The sequence below is a fragment of the Caenorhabditis elegans genome, chromosome IV, assembly GCF_000002985.6.
Source record: "Caenorhabditis elegans chromosome IV".
Taxonomy (NCBI): domain Eukaryota; kingdom Metazoa; phylum Nematoda; class Chromadorea; order Rhabditida; family Rhabditidae; genus Caenorhabditis; species Caenorhabditis elegans.
Genome location: NC_003282.8, coordinates 4,886,890 through 4,899,647, shown reverse-complemented (window position 1 = coordinate 4,899,647; position 12,758 = coordinate 4,886,890). Strand labels below are relative to the sequence as shown.

General features: G+C 33.2%; 3 protein-coding genes, 21 non-coding genes and 1 pseudogene across 26 annotated transcripts; 14 read left to right on the top strand and 11 right to left on the bottom strand.

Annotated features, from left to right (window-relative positions):
* The first annotated feature begins 2,269 nt into the window (after positions 1 to 2,269).
* 21ur-10939 lies at positions 2,270 to 2,290 on the top strand. Its single transcript, NR_053299.1, has one exon.
* Positions 2,271 to 2,291, top strand: 21ur-3978. The gene has a single exon (NR_053298.1).
* A 313-nt stretch (positions 2,292 to 2,604) lies between these two features.
* On the top strand, positions 2,605 to 5,278 carry T08B6.2 (annotated as a pseudogene). Of its 2 annotated transcripts, one of them has the most exons (9): positions 2,605 to 2,630; positions 3,000 to 3,082; positions 3,126 to 3,189; positions 3,488 to 3,581; positions 3,629 to 3,868; positions 4,653 to 4,800; positions 4,850 to 4,938; positions 5,077 to 5,192; positions 5,234 to 5,278. In that variant, coding segments are annotated over exons 1-9 (905 nt in total). The 2 variants fall into 2 exon arrangements; another variant differs by having other exon boundaries at positions 3,000 to 3,189.
* Positions 2,699 to 2,719, top strand: 21ur-152. Its single transcript, NR_053297.1, has one exon.
* On the bottom strand, positions 3,899 to 3,919 carry 21ur-1302. Its single transcript, NR_053296.1, has one exon.
* On the bottom strand, positions 4,137 to 4,157 carry 21ur-10989. The gene has a single exon (NR_053295.1).
* On the bottom strand, positions 4,199 to 4,219 carry 21ur-14911. Its single transcript, NR_053294.1, has one exon.
* 21ur-13131 lies at positions 4,202 to 4,222 on the bottom strand. Its single transcript, NR_053293.1, has one exon.
* Positions 4,285 to 4,305, bottom strand: 21ur-5759. The gene has a single exon (NR_053292.1).
* 21ur-756 lies at positions 4,482 to 4,502 on the bottom strand. The gene has a single exon (NR_053291.1).
* On the bottom strand, positions 4,563 to 4,583 carry 21ur-5686. Its single transcript, NR_053290.1, has one exon.
* 21ur-14175 lies at positions 5,201 to 5,221 on the top strand. Its single transcript, NR_053289.1, has one exon.
* A 114-nt stretch (positions 5,279 to 5,392) lies between the features above and the next one.
* Positions 5,393 to 5,413, top strand: 21ur-10686. Its single transcript, NR_053288.1, has one exon.
* A 149-nt stretch (positions 5,414 to 5,562) lies between these two features.
* Positions 5,563 to 8,805, bottom strand: T08B6.9 (uncharacterized protein). Its single transcript, NM_001028195.2, has 9 exons — positions 8,655 to 8,805; positions 7,989 to 8,201; positions 7,756 to 7,940; positions 7,412 to 7,703; positions 6,939 to 7,132; positions 6,635 to 6,890; positions 5,971 to 6,026; positions 5,774 to 5,920; positions 5,563 to 5,726 (listed from the first exon to the last, which is right to left on the bottom strand). Exons 1-9 carry the CDS (start codon positions 8,785 to 8,787, stop codon positions 5,607 to 5,609), a joined length of 1,596 nt encoding a protein of 531 aa, NP_001023366.1. The 5' UTR covers positions 8,788 to 8,805; the 3' UTR covers positions 5,563 to 5,606.
* A 99-nt stretch (positions 8,806 to 8,904) lies between these two features.
* Positions 8,905 to 8,925, top strand: 21ur-5688. Its single transcript, NR_053287.1, has one exon.
* A 36-nt stretch (positions 8,926 to 8,961) lies between these two features.
* sgnh-1 (RRM domain-containing protein) lies at positions 8,962 to 9,735 on the bottom strand. Its single transcript, NM_068265.5, has 2 exons — positions 9,457 to 9,735; positions 8,962 to 9,404 (listed from the first exon to the last, which is right to left on the bottom strand). Exons 1-2 carry the CDS (start codon positions 9,717 to 9,719, stop codon positions 9,134 to 9,136), a joined length of 534 nt encoding a protein of 177 aa, NP_500666.2. The 5' UTR covers positions 9,720 to 9,735; the 3' UTR covers positions 8,962 to 9,133.
* Positions 9,695 to 9,715, top strand: 21ur-4153. The gene has a single exon (NR_053286.1).
* A 108-nt stretch (positions 9,736 to 9,843) lies between the features above and the next one.
* Positions 9,844 to 9,864, top strand: 21ur-8691. The gene has a single exon (NR_053285.1).
* Positions 9,865 to 10,342: 478 nt separating this feature from the next.
* Positions 10,343 to 10,363, bottom strand: 21ur-15292. The gene has a single exon (NR_053284.1).
* A 392-nt stretch (positions 10,364 to 10,755) lies between these two features.
* 21ur-12589 lies at positions 10,756 to 10,776 on the bottom strand. Its single transcript, NR_053283.1, has one exon.
* A 370-nt stretch (positions 10,777 to 11,146) lies between these two features.
* On the top strand, positions 11,147 to 11,167 carry 21ur-7569. The gene has a single exon (NR_053282.1).
* A 298-nt stretch (positions 11,168 to 11,465) lies between these two features.
* On the top strand, positions 11,466 to 11,486 carry 21ur-5728. Its single transcript, NR_053281.1, has one exon.
* A 719-nt stretch (positions 11,487 to 12,205) lies between these two features.
* 21ur-11720 lies at positions 12,206 to 12,226 on the top strand. The gene has a single exon (NR_053280.1).
* Positions 12,227 to 12,289: 63 nt separating this feature from the next.
* Positions 12,290 to 12,580, top strand: T08B6.1 (60S ribosomal protein L35a; the record flags this gene model as incomplete). The annotated part of the gene is made up of 1 exon (NM_068264.6): positions 12,290 to 12,580. The coding sequence occupies one exon, from the start codon at positions 12,290 to 12,292 to the stop codon at positions 12,578 to 12,580; it is 291 nt and encodes a 96-aa protein (NP_500665.2).
* A 124-nt stretch (positions 12,581 to 12,704) lies between these two features.
* Positions 12,705 to 12,725, top strand: 21ur-1583. Its single transcript, NR_053279.1, has one exon.
* The last annotated feature ends 33 nt before the right edge of the window (positions 12,726 to 12,758 follow it).

Below are 12,758 nucleotides of genomic sequence, written 5' to 3'. Positions count from 1 at the left end.
TGAGGGCCATAGGCCCGAAAATACTGAGAAGCGATGGACAACTGTTGAGCCTATTCTTAGCTAAATAATTCAGGTTGAGGCCGCAGGCCCAAATACACATAGAAGCGTTGGACAACTGTTAAGCCTATTTTAAGCAAAAAAATTTGAAAAGTGGAAATTTTAATTTCTAAAATTAATATTACACTAAATTTGGTCGGCCTTGACAAACTTCAGCACATTTACTTGCCATTTACTCAACACTTGACAAAACTTTAATAAAGCGAATTATTCTTGAGTTACTCTACGCCGAATCAAACTGCGAAGCCTAGCAAATCTCCGATTTGCTAGTCCAACCGCGAAGCCAAAAACTGAGGATTCGCCAAGGAATCGATTGAATACTGATTTTTTGATTATCGATTAATCTGAAGGGGGGGGGAAGGAGGAGGGGTTAGGCTGGTCACGTGAGGTCATTATTAAATATCGTGAGGTCATTAAACAATCAAAAAGTTTATTTTGAACGTTTCAAGCAAAATGGTTGAAATGTTTGAGCGCTGTTAAAATTAGTATTTTTTTTAAATTAATTTTTACAGAATGTTTTTTTTCCGGCTTTGTGTTATTTTTTATGAGTCGAGAATACAATAATATGTGATAGTTACTCATTTTTCAAACATAAATCCTTTTTCGGAATATATTCTAAAATCACTGCGTAATTCAATAAAATTCTAAAATGTTAAATTCTCCAACGATGTTGTGCTCAAATAAGCATTTTTTAAAACTATTTTTACTGTTTCAAAAACTTATTTAGAACCAGCCGCTGACCGCGCCTACGGCGCGGGCAACGACTAGCACCATTAAAAGAGACACATACTCTTCCAGAATTTTCTCGATTTTTCTAGAAAGTTCTGGAACATTCGAGAATTTTTTCGAAATTTCCAGAAGATTCTAGATTTCCAGAGTTTTAGAATTTTCAGAAAATTTAAATTTCCCTCCAAAATATTTTTCACAGAAAATTAAAATTTCCCGCCAAAATTTTGGGTCTTACCACGATGGGTCTCACCACGATGGGTCTCACCACGATGGGTCTCACCACGATGGGTCTCACCTCGATGGGTCTCACCACGATGTGTCACACCACGGTGGGTCTCGCCACGATGGATCTCACCACGACGGGTCTCACCACGATGGGTCTCGCCACGATGGGTCTCTCCACGAAGATCTCGGAACAACATTTTTTAAAATTTTCCAGCAGGTTCTAGAACAATCCAGAATTTTTTCGAATTTTCCAGAAGGTTCTGGAACATTCCAGAATTTTCTCGATTTTTCTAGAAAGTTCTGGAACATTCGAGAATTTTTTCGAAATTTCCAGAAGATTCTAGATTTCCAGAGTTTTAGAATTTTCAGAAAATTTAAATTTCCCTCCAAAATATTTTTCACAGAAAATTAAAATTTCCCGCCAAAATTTTGGGTCTTACCACGATGGGTCTCACCACGATGGGTCTCACCACGATGGGTCTCACCACGATGGGTCTCACCTCGATGGGTCTCACCACGATGTGTCACACCACGGTGGGTCTCGCCACGATGGATCTCACCACGACGGGTCTCACCACGATGGGTCTCGCCACGATGGGTTTCTCCACGAAGATCTCGGAACAACATTTTTTAAAATTTTCCAGCAGGTTCTAGAACAATCCAGAATTTTTTCGAATTTTCCAGAAGGTTCTGGAACATTCCAGAATTTTCTCGATTTTTCTAGAAAGTTCTGGAACATTCCAGAATTTTCCAGTAGGTTCTGGAACATTCTAGAATTTTACAAAAAAAGAATTTTCCTCTTCAAAAGACAAAAACTCAATTTTTCCTAAACTACAGTAATCCTACCGTACTCCTACAGTACTCCTACAGTACTACTACAGTACCCCGCCCATATCCCCCTACTAACCCCAAACTAATATCCCTCCAACAGCCGAAAACGCCTTGCCTTTGTAAGCTATGACGTCATTTCTTAACAAACGGACACTATTTTTTTTATATATAGGTAATGATGGTCATATTCAAAAATAAAGTGTTAAGAAAAACAATCACAAGTATCCAGTTAAAAAAATTAAACTCATAGAAAATTAAACGCAATTTTTTAATACATGTGAACGTGTTTGAAACTCTGAGATTGCAGCCGTATTTAAAAATTCTAACTTGTGCTTACAACTTAAATAATTGCTCTGTATGAATTTTTAAAAAAAATTTTCTGCTGTTTTAATTAGTTAATGTAAATACACACTATTCAATGTTCTCATTGGATTGTAAAAACAATGATAATCATCACTTACTGCATACAGTGCGCTTTACAGCTTTAAAACAGCAATTTTGTATCATATTGAAAATTGTGCAAAGTAGGGCCATAAATGTTTGAATTTGAAATTTGCATTTTACAACAACATAATAAAAGTGGTCTATTAATCGTAAACATTCAAATACCCATTTTCTTCCTTTTGCATAAAATATTTAATCTGGTGTAGATAAGAATATTTGTTCAACTAATTCTTGAGTCGCTAAAGTTATTATTATTTCATTTTCTTCTCAGGTGCTTTGTGTGAGTACCATTTTATTTTTATATGATTTTTTCCTGATATGTTAATGGCTTTTGAAAGTTTTCGGTGAGTTTCAAAAAAAATTCTCAGTTTCAACAAATTTACAAAATTCAACTACTTTTTACAACAACTAGTGTTGAGGAATGCAATTGAAACATATTCGTAATTTTCTGTTCCAGTATATGATTTATAATATGCATAACCTTTAAAAAATTCTAATCAAACAATGACACACGTTTGAAAGAAATTTGCCAATGGCGGGTGATTCTACTGATAAGGCATTCCAGAACTTTGCTTACCTACTATTTCTCCGCAATATTTTGACTAAATCCAACTTTTCAGAAACAAAAAACAAACCAGAAGCATACAACCAATTTTTATTCCAAAAATTAAAGAAAATACTAAACTTGTTTCAAATATTGCAGTTTATTTTAGAAAATATCCATTGTAAGCCGGGCGACCGAATCGCAATTTTGTTTGCATATTCAAATGATTTGGATCGAAATGTTGTGAAAAATGTCTGGAATACTGCAGATTTTGGATTTTATTCCCATTTTTTAGTTTTTGCAAATGTGAGATTTGATGTTCGTCAGGAAGAAGAAATACTGTTTCACTATAGTTATTTGTAAGTTTGCAAAAATTAAAAACTGATTTTTTTAATACACATTTGTTTAAAAGTAGACTTTGTTGTAAAATGTTTAACCATTAATTTCAAGAAGTTTAGTTGTGAAATGTCGAAAAAAATTGTTTGTTTCAAACAATATATAAAATCTAAGTCTTTTCTGGAATAGTAGTTGGTGCTTTGTTTTTTTCTATACTTGTTAACCTTAGAATTGTTGTGCACAACTGCTGCAAAATTTGGTACATGTTAAAAATTAAATAAATTTTCATACATATGTCAAATTTTATTGATTTTAATTCAGAAATGCAACGTCATCAGTCTTCTCAAAACTACCCGATTCTTCACTTGGATTCGGCAACAATGCAACAGGAAGTGACTCGTTGAAAACTATTGATGTTGGTGTAACATTATTCACTTTTCCAAAATGACTTTATTTTTTTAGAAATTCTACTCAAATAATCAAGTTCCCGTTTGCGGATCAATTGTTCTGATTCTATCAAAACGTTACCCAAACGAGTTAAAAATTTTAGAAGTATCGAGGAAAGTTCAAGAACATCATGGAATAGTTCATGTGATTTCAAGTGTATTTCCATCTGGTGGTACTCAATCAAAAGCACTATACAAATTAACATCCCGAACAAACGGAATATGTGCTTTTCAGGAAGATTCGCAATTTTCAGAAGTAAGCGATTTCATAAATATTTCTTCCAAATATTATGATGGTTGGCATTTACTGTCACATGTAGATTCTAGACACTTATATTAAGAAGTTGAAACAGTCGAGAAAAATTTATTTTTCTCGATTAAAAAATAATTTTTCCCAAATAAAAGATTCGGTACTTGTATATTACATCCCCGCCATTTCATTTATTCAATTCATTTCTAAAATGGCGGATATACACAAGTACCAAATATAAATTAAAAATTTTAATCTTGAAAAGCCATGTTGATTCCATGCACAATTTTCTGAAATAATTGTTACATAATTTTTATCAATTTTTTATTTATATGAAACTGATGTTCCTAAGGTTCAACAAGATGAAACAGTCGGAAAAGTTTACCATATGCATCAGGTGAGACAGTAACTGTAAATTATGCAATTTTGCTTACTATTAGTCAATGCAGTTTTTAGATTATAAATGTTTATATTAATGATGTGAAACAGTCGAGAAAAATTTTAAGTTTTCGATAAAAAAAGGGTATTTCCCAAAAACAATTGTTATTAAGTAAAACTTTTAAATCTTGAAAAACTATGCACAATAATCAGAAGTAGGATTTCTTCATGATTATTATTTGTATTTGGAGGATGGCGTCTACTGATGTTCTTAACGTTTAAAACATTTATATAAACAAGCTGAAACAGTCAAAAAAAAACTCTTTTTACATTGAATTTCGAAACCCCGTGCAAACCGATCATCTTTCTTATCTACATCATGAAACAATTTAAAATATTCGAGTATTTTTAGATTGTTGGCTCCTTACCAATATCTGGTACTCCATATCCAATCTACTCAGTAAATCCACGCGTTTCTGGTCTCGGGTCACTCGTTTTGCCTTCATTATCTGTACCTTTCAGTGGAAGATTTTATTTTGTAGTAACTGTTCAAGATCACGGTATTTTGAGTTTTTTGCTGGATTTTTATAAAATTCATACTATTTCTAGGACCCATTGACACATTCAGATCTATCAATCTTTCATGGTACAACGCAAAATCTAGATCTTCAAATCATTTTCTGATTTCAAATGGACAGGTTGGTTTTTTTTTTGAATAAAATAATCGTAGAATGAATTTGAAATCACACTAGAGTACTTCTCTCCCATCAAGTGTATGATTTCTATAGAAGTACATATATAGATTAGAAATTAATGCAGTTGTTTAGTTATTTCAGAAATACGAAATCAACCGAGAAGAGTGGTTTGATCTTGATCCAGTCATCTATAACATGACCCTGAATTACTCATATTTAACATTTCAAGACATTCAAATAAGAGTCTACAGTTCGAGGTGGTTAGTTGTAAAAGTAACATTTAAATGTATTTTTTCAGACCACCAGAGGATTGGCTGCCATGTTGTGATTCAACAAATTAAAGTTTAAAATAATTACATATTTGTGAAAAAAAAACTATTTCTCCAGTTTCATTTTCTCGAATTATAACTGCAACACAATGTTGTCAAATAACTAAAGTTGGTATAACACATTTCACTGACGGCATAAGTTTGACATCAACAGAATGGATTCTCTTTTTTTTTTCTTTTTTTTATAAGGCATATCAAATTTTCAAACCAATAAAAAATAACGAAAACTCTTAAAAATCAAATGGCGAGGTCGTCATTGCAAGAGAGAACTGTAGACTTATCAAAAGTAACACAGCTTGAAAAATAAATTTATTACAAGTAAAGTGACATTGGGGTTCTCTTTCAATAATTCAATTCTTTAGAATCAGGAGACACCTTCAAATAATCGTCTTCTGCCAATCTCATTCCTTTTGGGCAGGACATTTTTAAGTATTTAATGTAGTAGAACTGATGCATTTTATCCTGAACGCGACGACTAATTTCTACAGTAATAACTAATTCCAACAAACCCATTCGATATCAAAATCCCAATCAAGTTGATGCCAGTTACAGTTGATGCCAGCAGTGCTATAATATCCTTTTGCGCGAGTTCCCATTTTGAAGTGTGTTGTTTCGGTGGCTGGTAGTGGAATGTCTGTGTAGTCAATCTTGTATTTCTGAAAACAAATTTGATATTTGAAACGGTATCCATATTTGAACTATTTACATGAATAGTAATGTTGTACAAGGCGTCGGATGAAAACATTGAAGTCTCGAGATTTTCTGAAAAGAAGAAGGAGATTTGCAAAGCTAAAGGAGAAATAGTGAGTGTAAGAAAAAAGAATGAAGAAAATTTTTAACAACTTGCTATTAAATCAGAAAGACAGTACAAAAACTCCGATAAATGTGAGAAAGGTTGATATTAGCTTGAAAATTGAATAAGACTTTATATTTAGAGGAGCTGAAACGGAAAATGTTTTTTTCAAAATTATAAGCTTCAATCCAAGGAGTCCTTGAGTCCTTAAGCTTCAAGTATAGTGAAGGCCTTCTGAATTAATTAATTCGGGGCGGAAATTTGTGATTTTCTAAACTGTTGTTTTTTAATGGAAATTTTCAATTGACTGGGTTGCTAAAACGGCAATTTTATAACGAAAATAAGAGCAAAATGTGGATTTAAATTGTTACGTAAAATCAACTTCGCTGGGAATAATGTTTTCTCTCCTAATTTCTACTCCTCTACTCCTCAATTCTACTCCTCTACTCCTCAAAAATTCTACTCCTAAGAGAATCTGTTCCTTTTTTTATTCGATGGTGGTTTCAGAAATTTTCACACACCCAGCACGCCCATTCATCGGTAACGCCAAAAAACAACAATATATTCAAAAACCTACTCAAATCATCTTTAGTCACAACTTCTCCAGTATTACAAGTTTCAGATGTAAATTCTCCATACTTGGTGAAATATCTCAAAAATTCCATCGAAGAATACCATTTTACAGGTTCAACCTGACTATTCAAAGACAATAAGAACTTTTCAGCTACCACTTCACGATATGCTAGCAGAGACAGATCCATATAATCGGTAATTGTTGGGGGACACAAGAACTCGAGACCCGTGATGTACCACTTTTTGTTGTCACGTTGATTCTGGAAATTTATATTTTACTAAATTTGAAAAATCGCATCTAAAATTACATATTTGGCAGTTATCTTGAAATTCCACTCATGTACAAGAGCTGTTTTATTTCTTCCAATTTGAAGCTTCATCGTTACTCTTGCAGATAAAGTGCTCTCGTCTTGACTCAACATTTGAATTGACATATAATCCTGATCTCCCAGTTTTGGATGCCACATTATGGCGAATCGAAGATAGAAATATATGAATTGAACTGAAATTTAGGCATTGAAACTAGGGCTATTTCCAAAAAATGTATATATATAAATTGTTGTTGAGAATTCTTATTTTTTGTGCTTACTTTAACTAGTTAGTTTAACTTAATTTAACAAAATTGCTCGTTGTTTTCTGTTTGAAATTAATGTCGAAAAAGTGGAAAATTTTTCTAAAAAAAATACATGTTCCGAAAAAACACGGACAAAACAAAAGCAACTGACATTTGTATTGTTCAGTTGTCCATTTTTGATTGAGTCTAAAAACCAGTGTAACTAACGTCTTGTGTATTTGACAGGAGCACTTTCCCGAGCACGGAAAACCTCAATGTCCGTTTCGTCCATGTCCAGAGCGTGCATCCACGCTTTAGGAATACTCTTGGAGTCTTTCTCGATAAATTTAAAGTATTTTGGAATGAGCAGGTTGAATAGTCCTTGGACACTTGGGTCAGTCTTCAAACTTTCCGGATTCGTTTCTTGATCGAGCATTGCAAATCCAACAATTCCATGATCTTCACAGCTACCACCTTGTTGAATTTTAGTGATCACAAAACGACTAAACTTGTTATCAAACTGAAATATGGTAAAAATATAAAACACTGTTTCTCTCCTAAATTTCAAATACCGAAATTTTCGTTGTCAGTGTGTAGATAAATGTTGTCTTTGATTCGTCTTTTCCAACTTGATCAAATCTCAACTCAACAACCAGAGTTTCTTTTGTAGAACCGACAACACGATAATTGATTGCTTGAAGATCAACCACTTCTTTGTACTTCAAACTCTCTCGATCCATGTACATATCGTATTGAACTGCAAGTATTATAATAATTAGAATAATATTTCAAAGTTTAAACTCACAAGAATTCAATTTAGTTTCTGATCCACAAATTTCCACTTCCATATCCGGGTCCGAAATCTTCTCGATGAATGCTTTTGCCAATTTGTAGTTTTTGTTTTCAGCCGATGACATTTCAACCATATTTCCAGCAATGACACGTGCCTCGAACCATTTTGTTTCATTAATCACATCGTCTGGTTGGTCGTTCCAGTGCCAGAGCTTGTCCTGGTAAACTGAAATAAAATGAAATTGAAATGGAAATTTTCTGGAAAATACATTAATGTATACACTATAGTTAACATATTTTTGCCACGTTTTTCAATCGGTGTAGGTTTTTGTACCAGAAATACGGTAAGTTGGGGTGGAAAACTTGACGGAATCGCACGTTTCTTGTCCGCTTTTTAGACAGGCGTGAGGTAGGGACGCCGTCCGACTCAAGTAGGACACAAGGGTAGGCGGAATCAGACAGTAAATTATGTGATAATTGGCAAGATTGTAGGCACGTAGGCAACAAGAGGTAAGCATGATGCATGTTATGTTTGCAGGGAGCAGATAGGCATGAGGTAAGCGGAAACGCTACCTTCATACCTGCCTACAATTTTTTAATGGAATTGCAATACTTTCAGAATTTAGTTGTTTTTTTAATTTTCTGCCTGACAATCTCATCTTCCTGTAAATTAACTCACTGTCTTCTTCGGTCGGTTGAATATTCCAGAACCTCTTTCCCACTTTTTTCAGCTTTTCATGGATTCTTCCAGCGTCGGCAATGCAAATGAAGACGGATAGACAAAGGAACAGAAGAGAGTTTCGAAAAAGCATTTCGAAAACTTCGTACTGAGATTTTTGAGTGAAGATCTTCCGGAGGAGACTGTTTACGAACTAGGGTCACGTATGTTTCAATTCCTTTTGATAATTGTTATTTATTTAATTTGTCATTCACTAATTTTTTCGATAACTTAAGTTAGTTATTTTTTTATTGTCAAGAGAATATAAATTTGAAAAAGATTTATTATAATATATTACACGTTTCGAATTACAGAAAAAAGTTACAAAAAGATACCGCAAGAATCGTTTTCAAGGAATCACGGAGTTTTTGAAAATGAAAATACAGGAGAAAAGGCACAGGAAAATCAAAATTTAAAGCAAGAAATTGTTCCTAAAATTATTAATAGGGAGCGAATCTCTTTGAACGCGAGCCATTGATCGGAGCATTCACATACACGTACTTGACTACAGTGACTCCTTGATGTGAGCCGGGTTTGCCATGTGAGCTCTTTGCAAAATGAGCTGGTTTTTGTGCAGTAGCAGTTCTTCCCATTCCTGGTTTATTTGTCCTTTTGAGGGTCACCATGATTTTTCGGTTACGGAACATTGTTCCAGACAACACTAGAGCCAATTGAACGCTCTCCAACTTTTGAAACTCCACAAAGGCAAAGCTGAAAATTTAAATTAATAAGTACAATTTGAAGAAACAAGTTATTAGCTTACTTTTTCTGATACCCAGTGAATTTATCTTTTGGGATAGTCACTCGAGCAACTTTTCCACAAACTGCAAAATGCTCCTCAATTTCTGAAACTGTCGATTTCCAGTCAACATTTCCGACATAAACCGATCTAGCGTCGGTTTTTTCTTGCTCCTCCGCGGTCGGAGCCATATACTTCTTTGATGCACTTAGAGCTTGCTTCAGGAGCTCCATTTCTTCTGCAGTAACGAAGTCCTCGTTGCTATTGTTGCTGCGTTGTGGAGCCATTTTAATTATAGGATCTGGAAAAATAGGAAAGTTGCTGCGAAAGTACCAATAGTAAACGTAAAACTTTAGAAATTTTCCCGTTTCAACTATTTGTGATAAAGCATGATTTCCATATCCCTACTAGTAGTTATCAAGTAACCAAAAGCGAACATAAGCTAACTGATATTGAATAGAATTTAAAAGATAAAAAAGAGTAGAAAAATGACAACCTATCAGGAGAAAGAGAAACTGTATAAATGAGGATAATTCAAGTAGACTGAATAGTGTACCACGTCGACTGGTAAAGGGGCGGAGCTGACGCGCTCTCTGCAATCGATTATTCTACATCCATGTACCAAGTTTATGACTAGTGTGGAGATGTACATATACTTGTTGTTTTCAGTCGATAATTGACTTCAAAATATTATTGATTAGTGTTTAAGCAAACTGATACTTCTGGAAATTCTGAATATGTATAAAATATGATAGATGGGATGTTTGCAGTTACAAAACTAATTAAAGCTCCGTGAGCCATGCCTAAATCCTGAGAATTTCTTCGCGTTATGGCTCATTTAGAATGTAGATTTTATTTATGTTTCATACGTTAGAAATAAATTAATATTCTTCTTTTGTATACTATTCTATTCATGAAGATGAGTTTTATATTGGAAATGAATCGGCAGCTGGAACTTATTAAGCTTATTTTGAAACCGTACCTTGCACATTTTTTTGATACATGCCCCGTAAGGAAACATCTTGGTGCCCAAACCATATGGCAATATTAAAAACAACCGTCATTTGTTAAGCACGCTCTCCGCGATTTCACAGTTTAGATAACTATTTTATTTTAATTAAGTCGATTCTTTAAAATTTAATACATTTTCATATAATTAGGTGCGGGCACGATTGCCTTGTCGGCAGGCAGTGTTCATTAAAAATAGTATTTTCCGTCCAAAAACTCGGCAGTTGCTGAATGAACTTTCTCGAATGTTTTTAAGGTACTCAATGCAATTAAGGAAAACTACAAGCTTTCAAAATAAAATTTCGTTTTAATGGGTAATAAACACAGAAAAAAAAATCAAAACAATTTGGTAAGCAGCTTTTTGGCAAGTTTTCAAAACAGTTGAAATTTTTGATTTCAAAGGCTATTAACCAAATTTTTTATTGAGAAAAAAAACGTTTTAAAAGTATAGTTGCTTTGAATTTTTTTCAAGTAGAAAAAAGATGAGAATTAAAATGAATAACTAATTGGTTTTCCGATAAATACCTTTTTCATTCTCAAAGTTTGTTTTTTTTGGTATCTACCCGGAAAGTTTCAATAATAGAAAATTTTATAAGTGAAGAAACCTATTTACCAAGCAAGTCAAAAGCAATACATGTTTAAAAATTAATATAATTTTTCACTGTTTCAGATCATTCATAATTGACTAAACAACTTTTGTTGAGAATCACATTTTAGATAACTGGTTTCTTAACCTTTTTTGCGAAACTTTTAAGACTTACATTTTATTAAGAGCTTTTTTAATCCTGTATCATACTAGTTTTGAAATAGCGACGGGAAAAATGACATTTTAGATGTTGTCCACATTTTTTTATTTTCGGAAGCCATAGAAGTTTCTGTTTTTATGAATACTGTAATTTGGTGAACGATAATTTATAATTTTTTATCTGACACCTGATTTAACAGACTATTTGAACGACGAAATATTTTTTTTAACAATGATGTTTCAAAATGTTTTTATTTGGAAGTTAAATTAAAAATACCACTTTGGGCTGATTTGTCGGAAAGTTCTAGTATTTGGAATTGCTTTTAAATTGGTTTTTTTTTATTTCAGAAATTTATAGTTTTGAAAATGGACAAGGGTATTGTAATGTTTCATATACTTTTTTCAACTTTTGACATTTATTGTGAATATCAAAACTGTCAAAAAATCGTCAAATATGTAGTTTAAATTTGTTTCTTCAGCTGTTGTTTATCCATATACAATATGTATTACTTTGTTATACGCTAATTATCGATCTGTTGTCCGTGGTAATAGTCATCTTTATTTAGCACATCGAACCTCCACCTCTCCCTTCATGCAGCTATACTCAGAGTATCCCAAAACATTGTAAAACGAGTACATCCGGAATATAGGTCAGCTCTTCCTGCTTATCTGATACTCTATTCAGGGAAAATATTTTTCATTCATAGAGTTTGTCTAATCTGAGATGATTTTTTCCTCTATTCTTTACTCTTTATTAATAATTTCTTATATAATTTTAAAATTCTTGAACAGTTTCTAGAACTTGTGATATCTTCTTATAGGCTGTACTAACATTAGCATTGTTTATACTTTTTTTTAAATCACAACTTCCATATTAATAATTTAATTTTAATTAACAACTGAAGATTACAACACCTTTTTTCGTAAAACATTCCTACCTAATTTTTCTTGCTGTGAATCTCGCGCAATTTTTCCTGTTTCATTTTTCCTATATAATATTTTGCTTTCGGTGAACTTGAATAGTACTGATCCAATTTTCAGTTGTTAAGTTAATTTTTTAGATTACTAATCTCATTAATTTTTTGCAGATCCACAACTTTTAAAATGACTCCACAAGCCATCAACAACAATCACACCAGCGAGGAGGCCGAGATGGCTCTCTTAAAACTTGCTCAATGTGCCAGCGCTCTTGTCCTCTCCGGATTCAAATTCCGTAACAGGAAAGTCACAGTTACCACAAAGAGGACCAACAAGCCAGGATTCGGAAAGACAACGGCTTCACGTTCACAATGTCATGCGAAGCCACGTCCGGGACAAAGAGTGACAATTGTCAAATATGTCAATGTTAATGCTACAGTAAATGTCTTTAAGTCAAAGCGTTCTGCTCCGTATTAAATTATTTCCGTTTTTATTGGAAGTGTGAAACTGAAGCAAATTTTCTCCTGTTTTATTTTTCTCCGAGTCAATTTTATCTGTTTTATCAAGTTTATAAACAACAAGCTATTTTTTTTGAAATTACTACCAATTGGTTTCCGATTGACGTACTTTCCAATTTTTCTCTCTCAATTAAAAA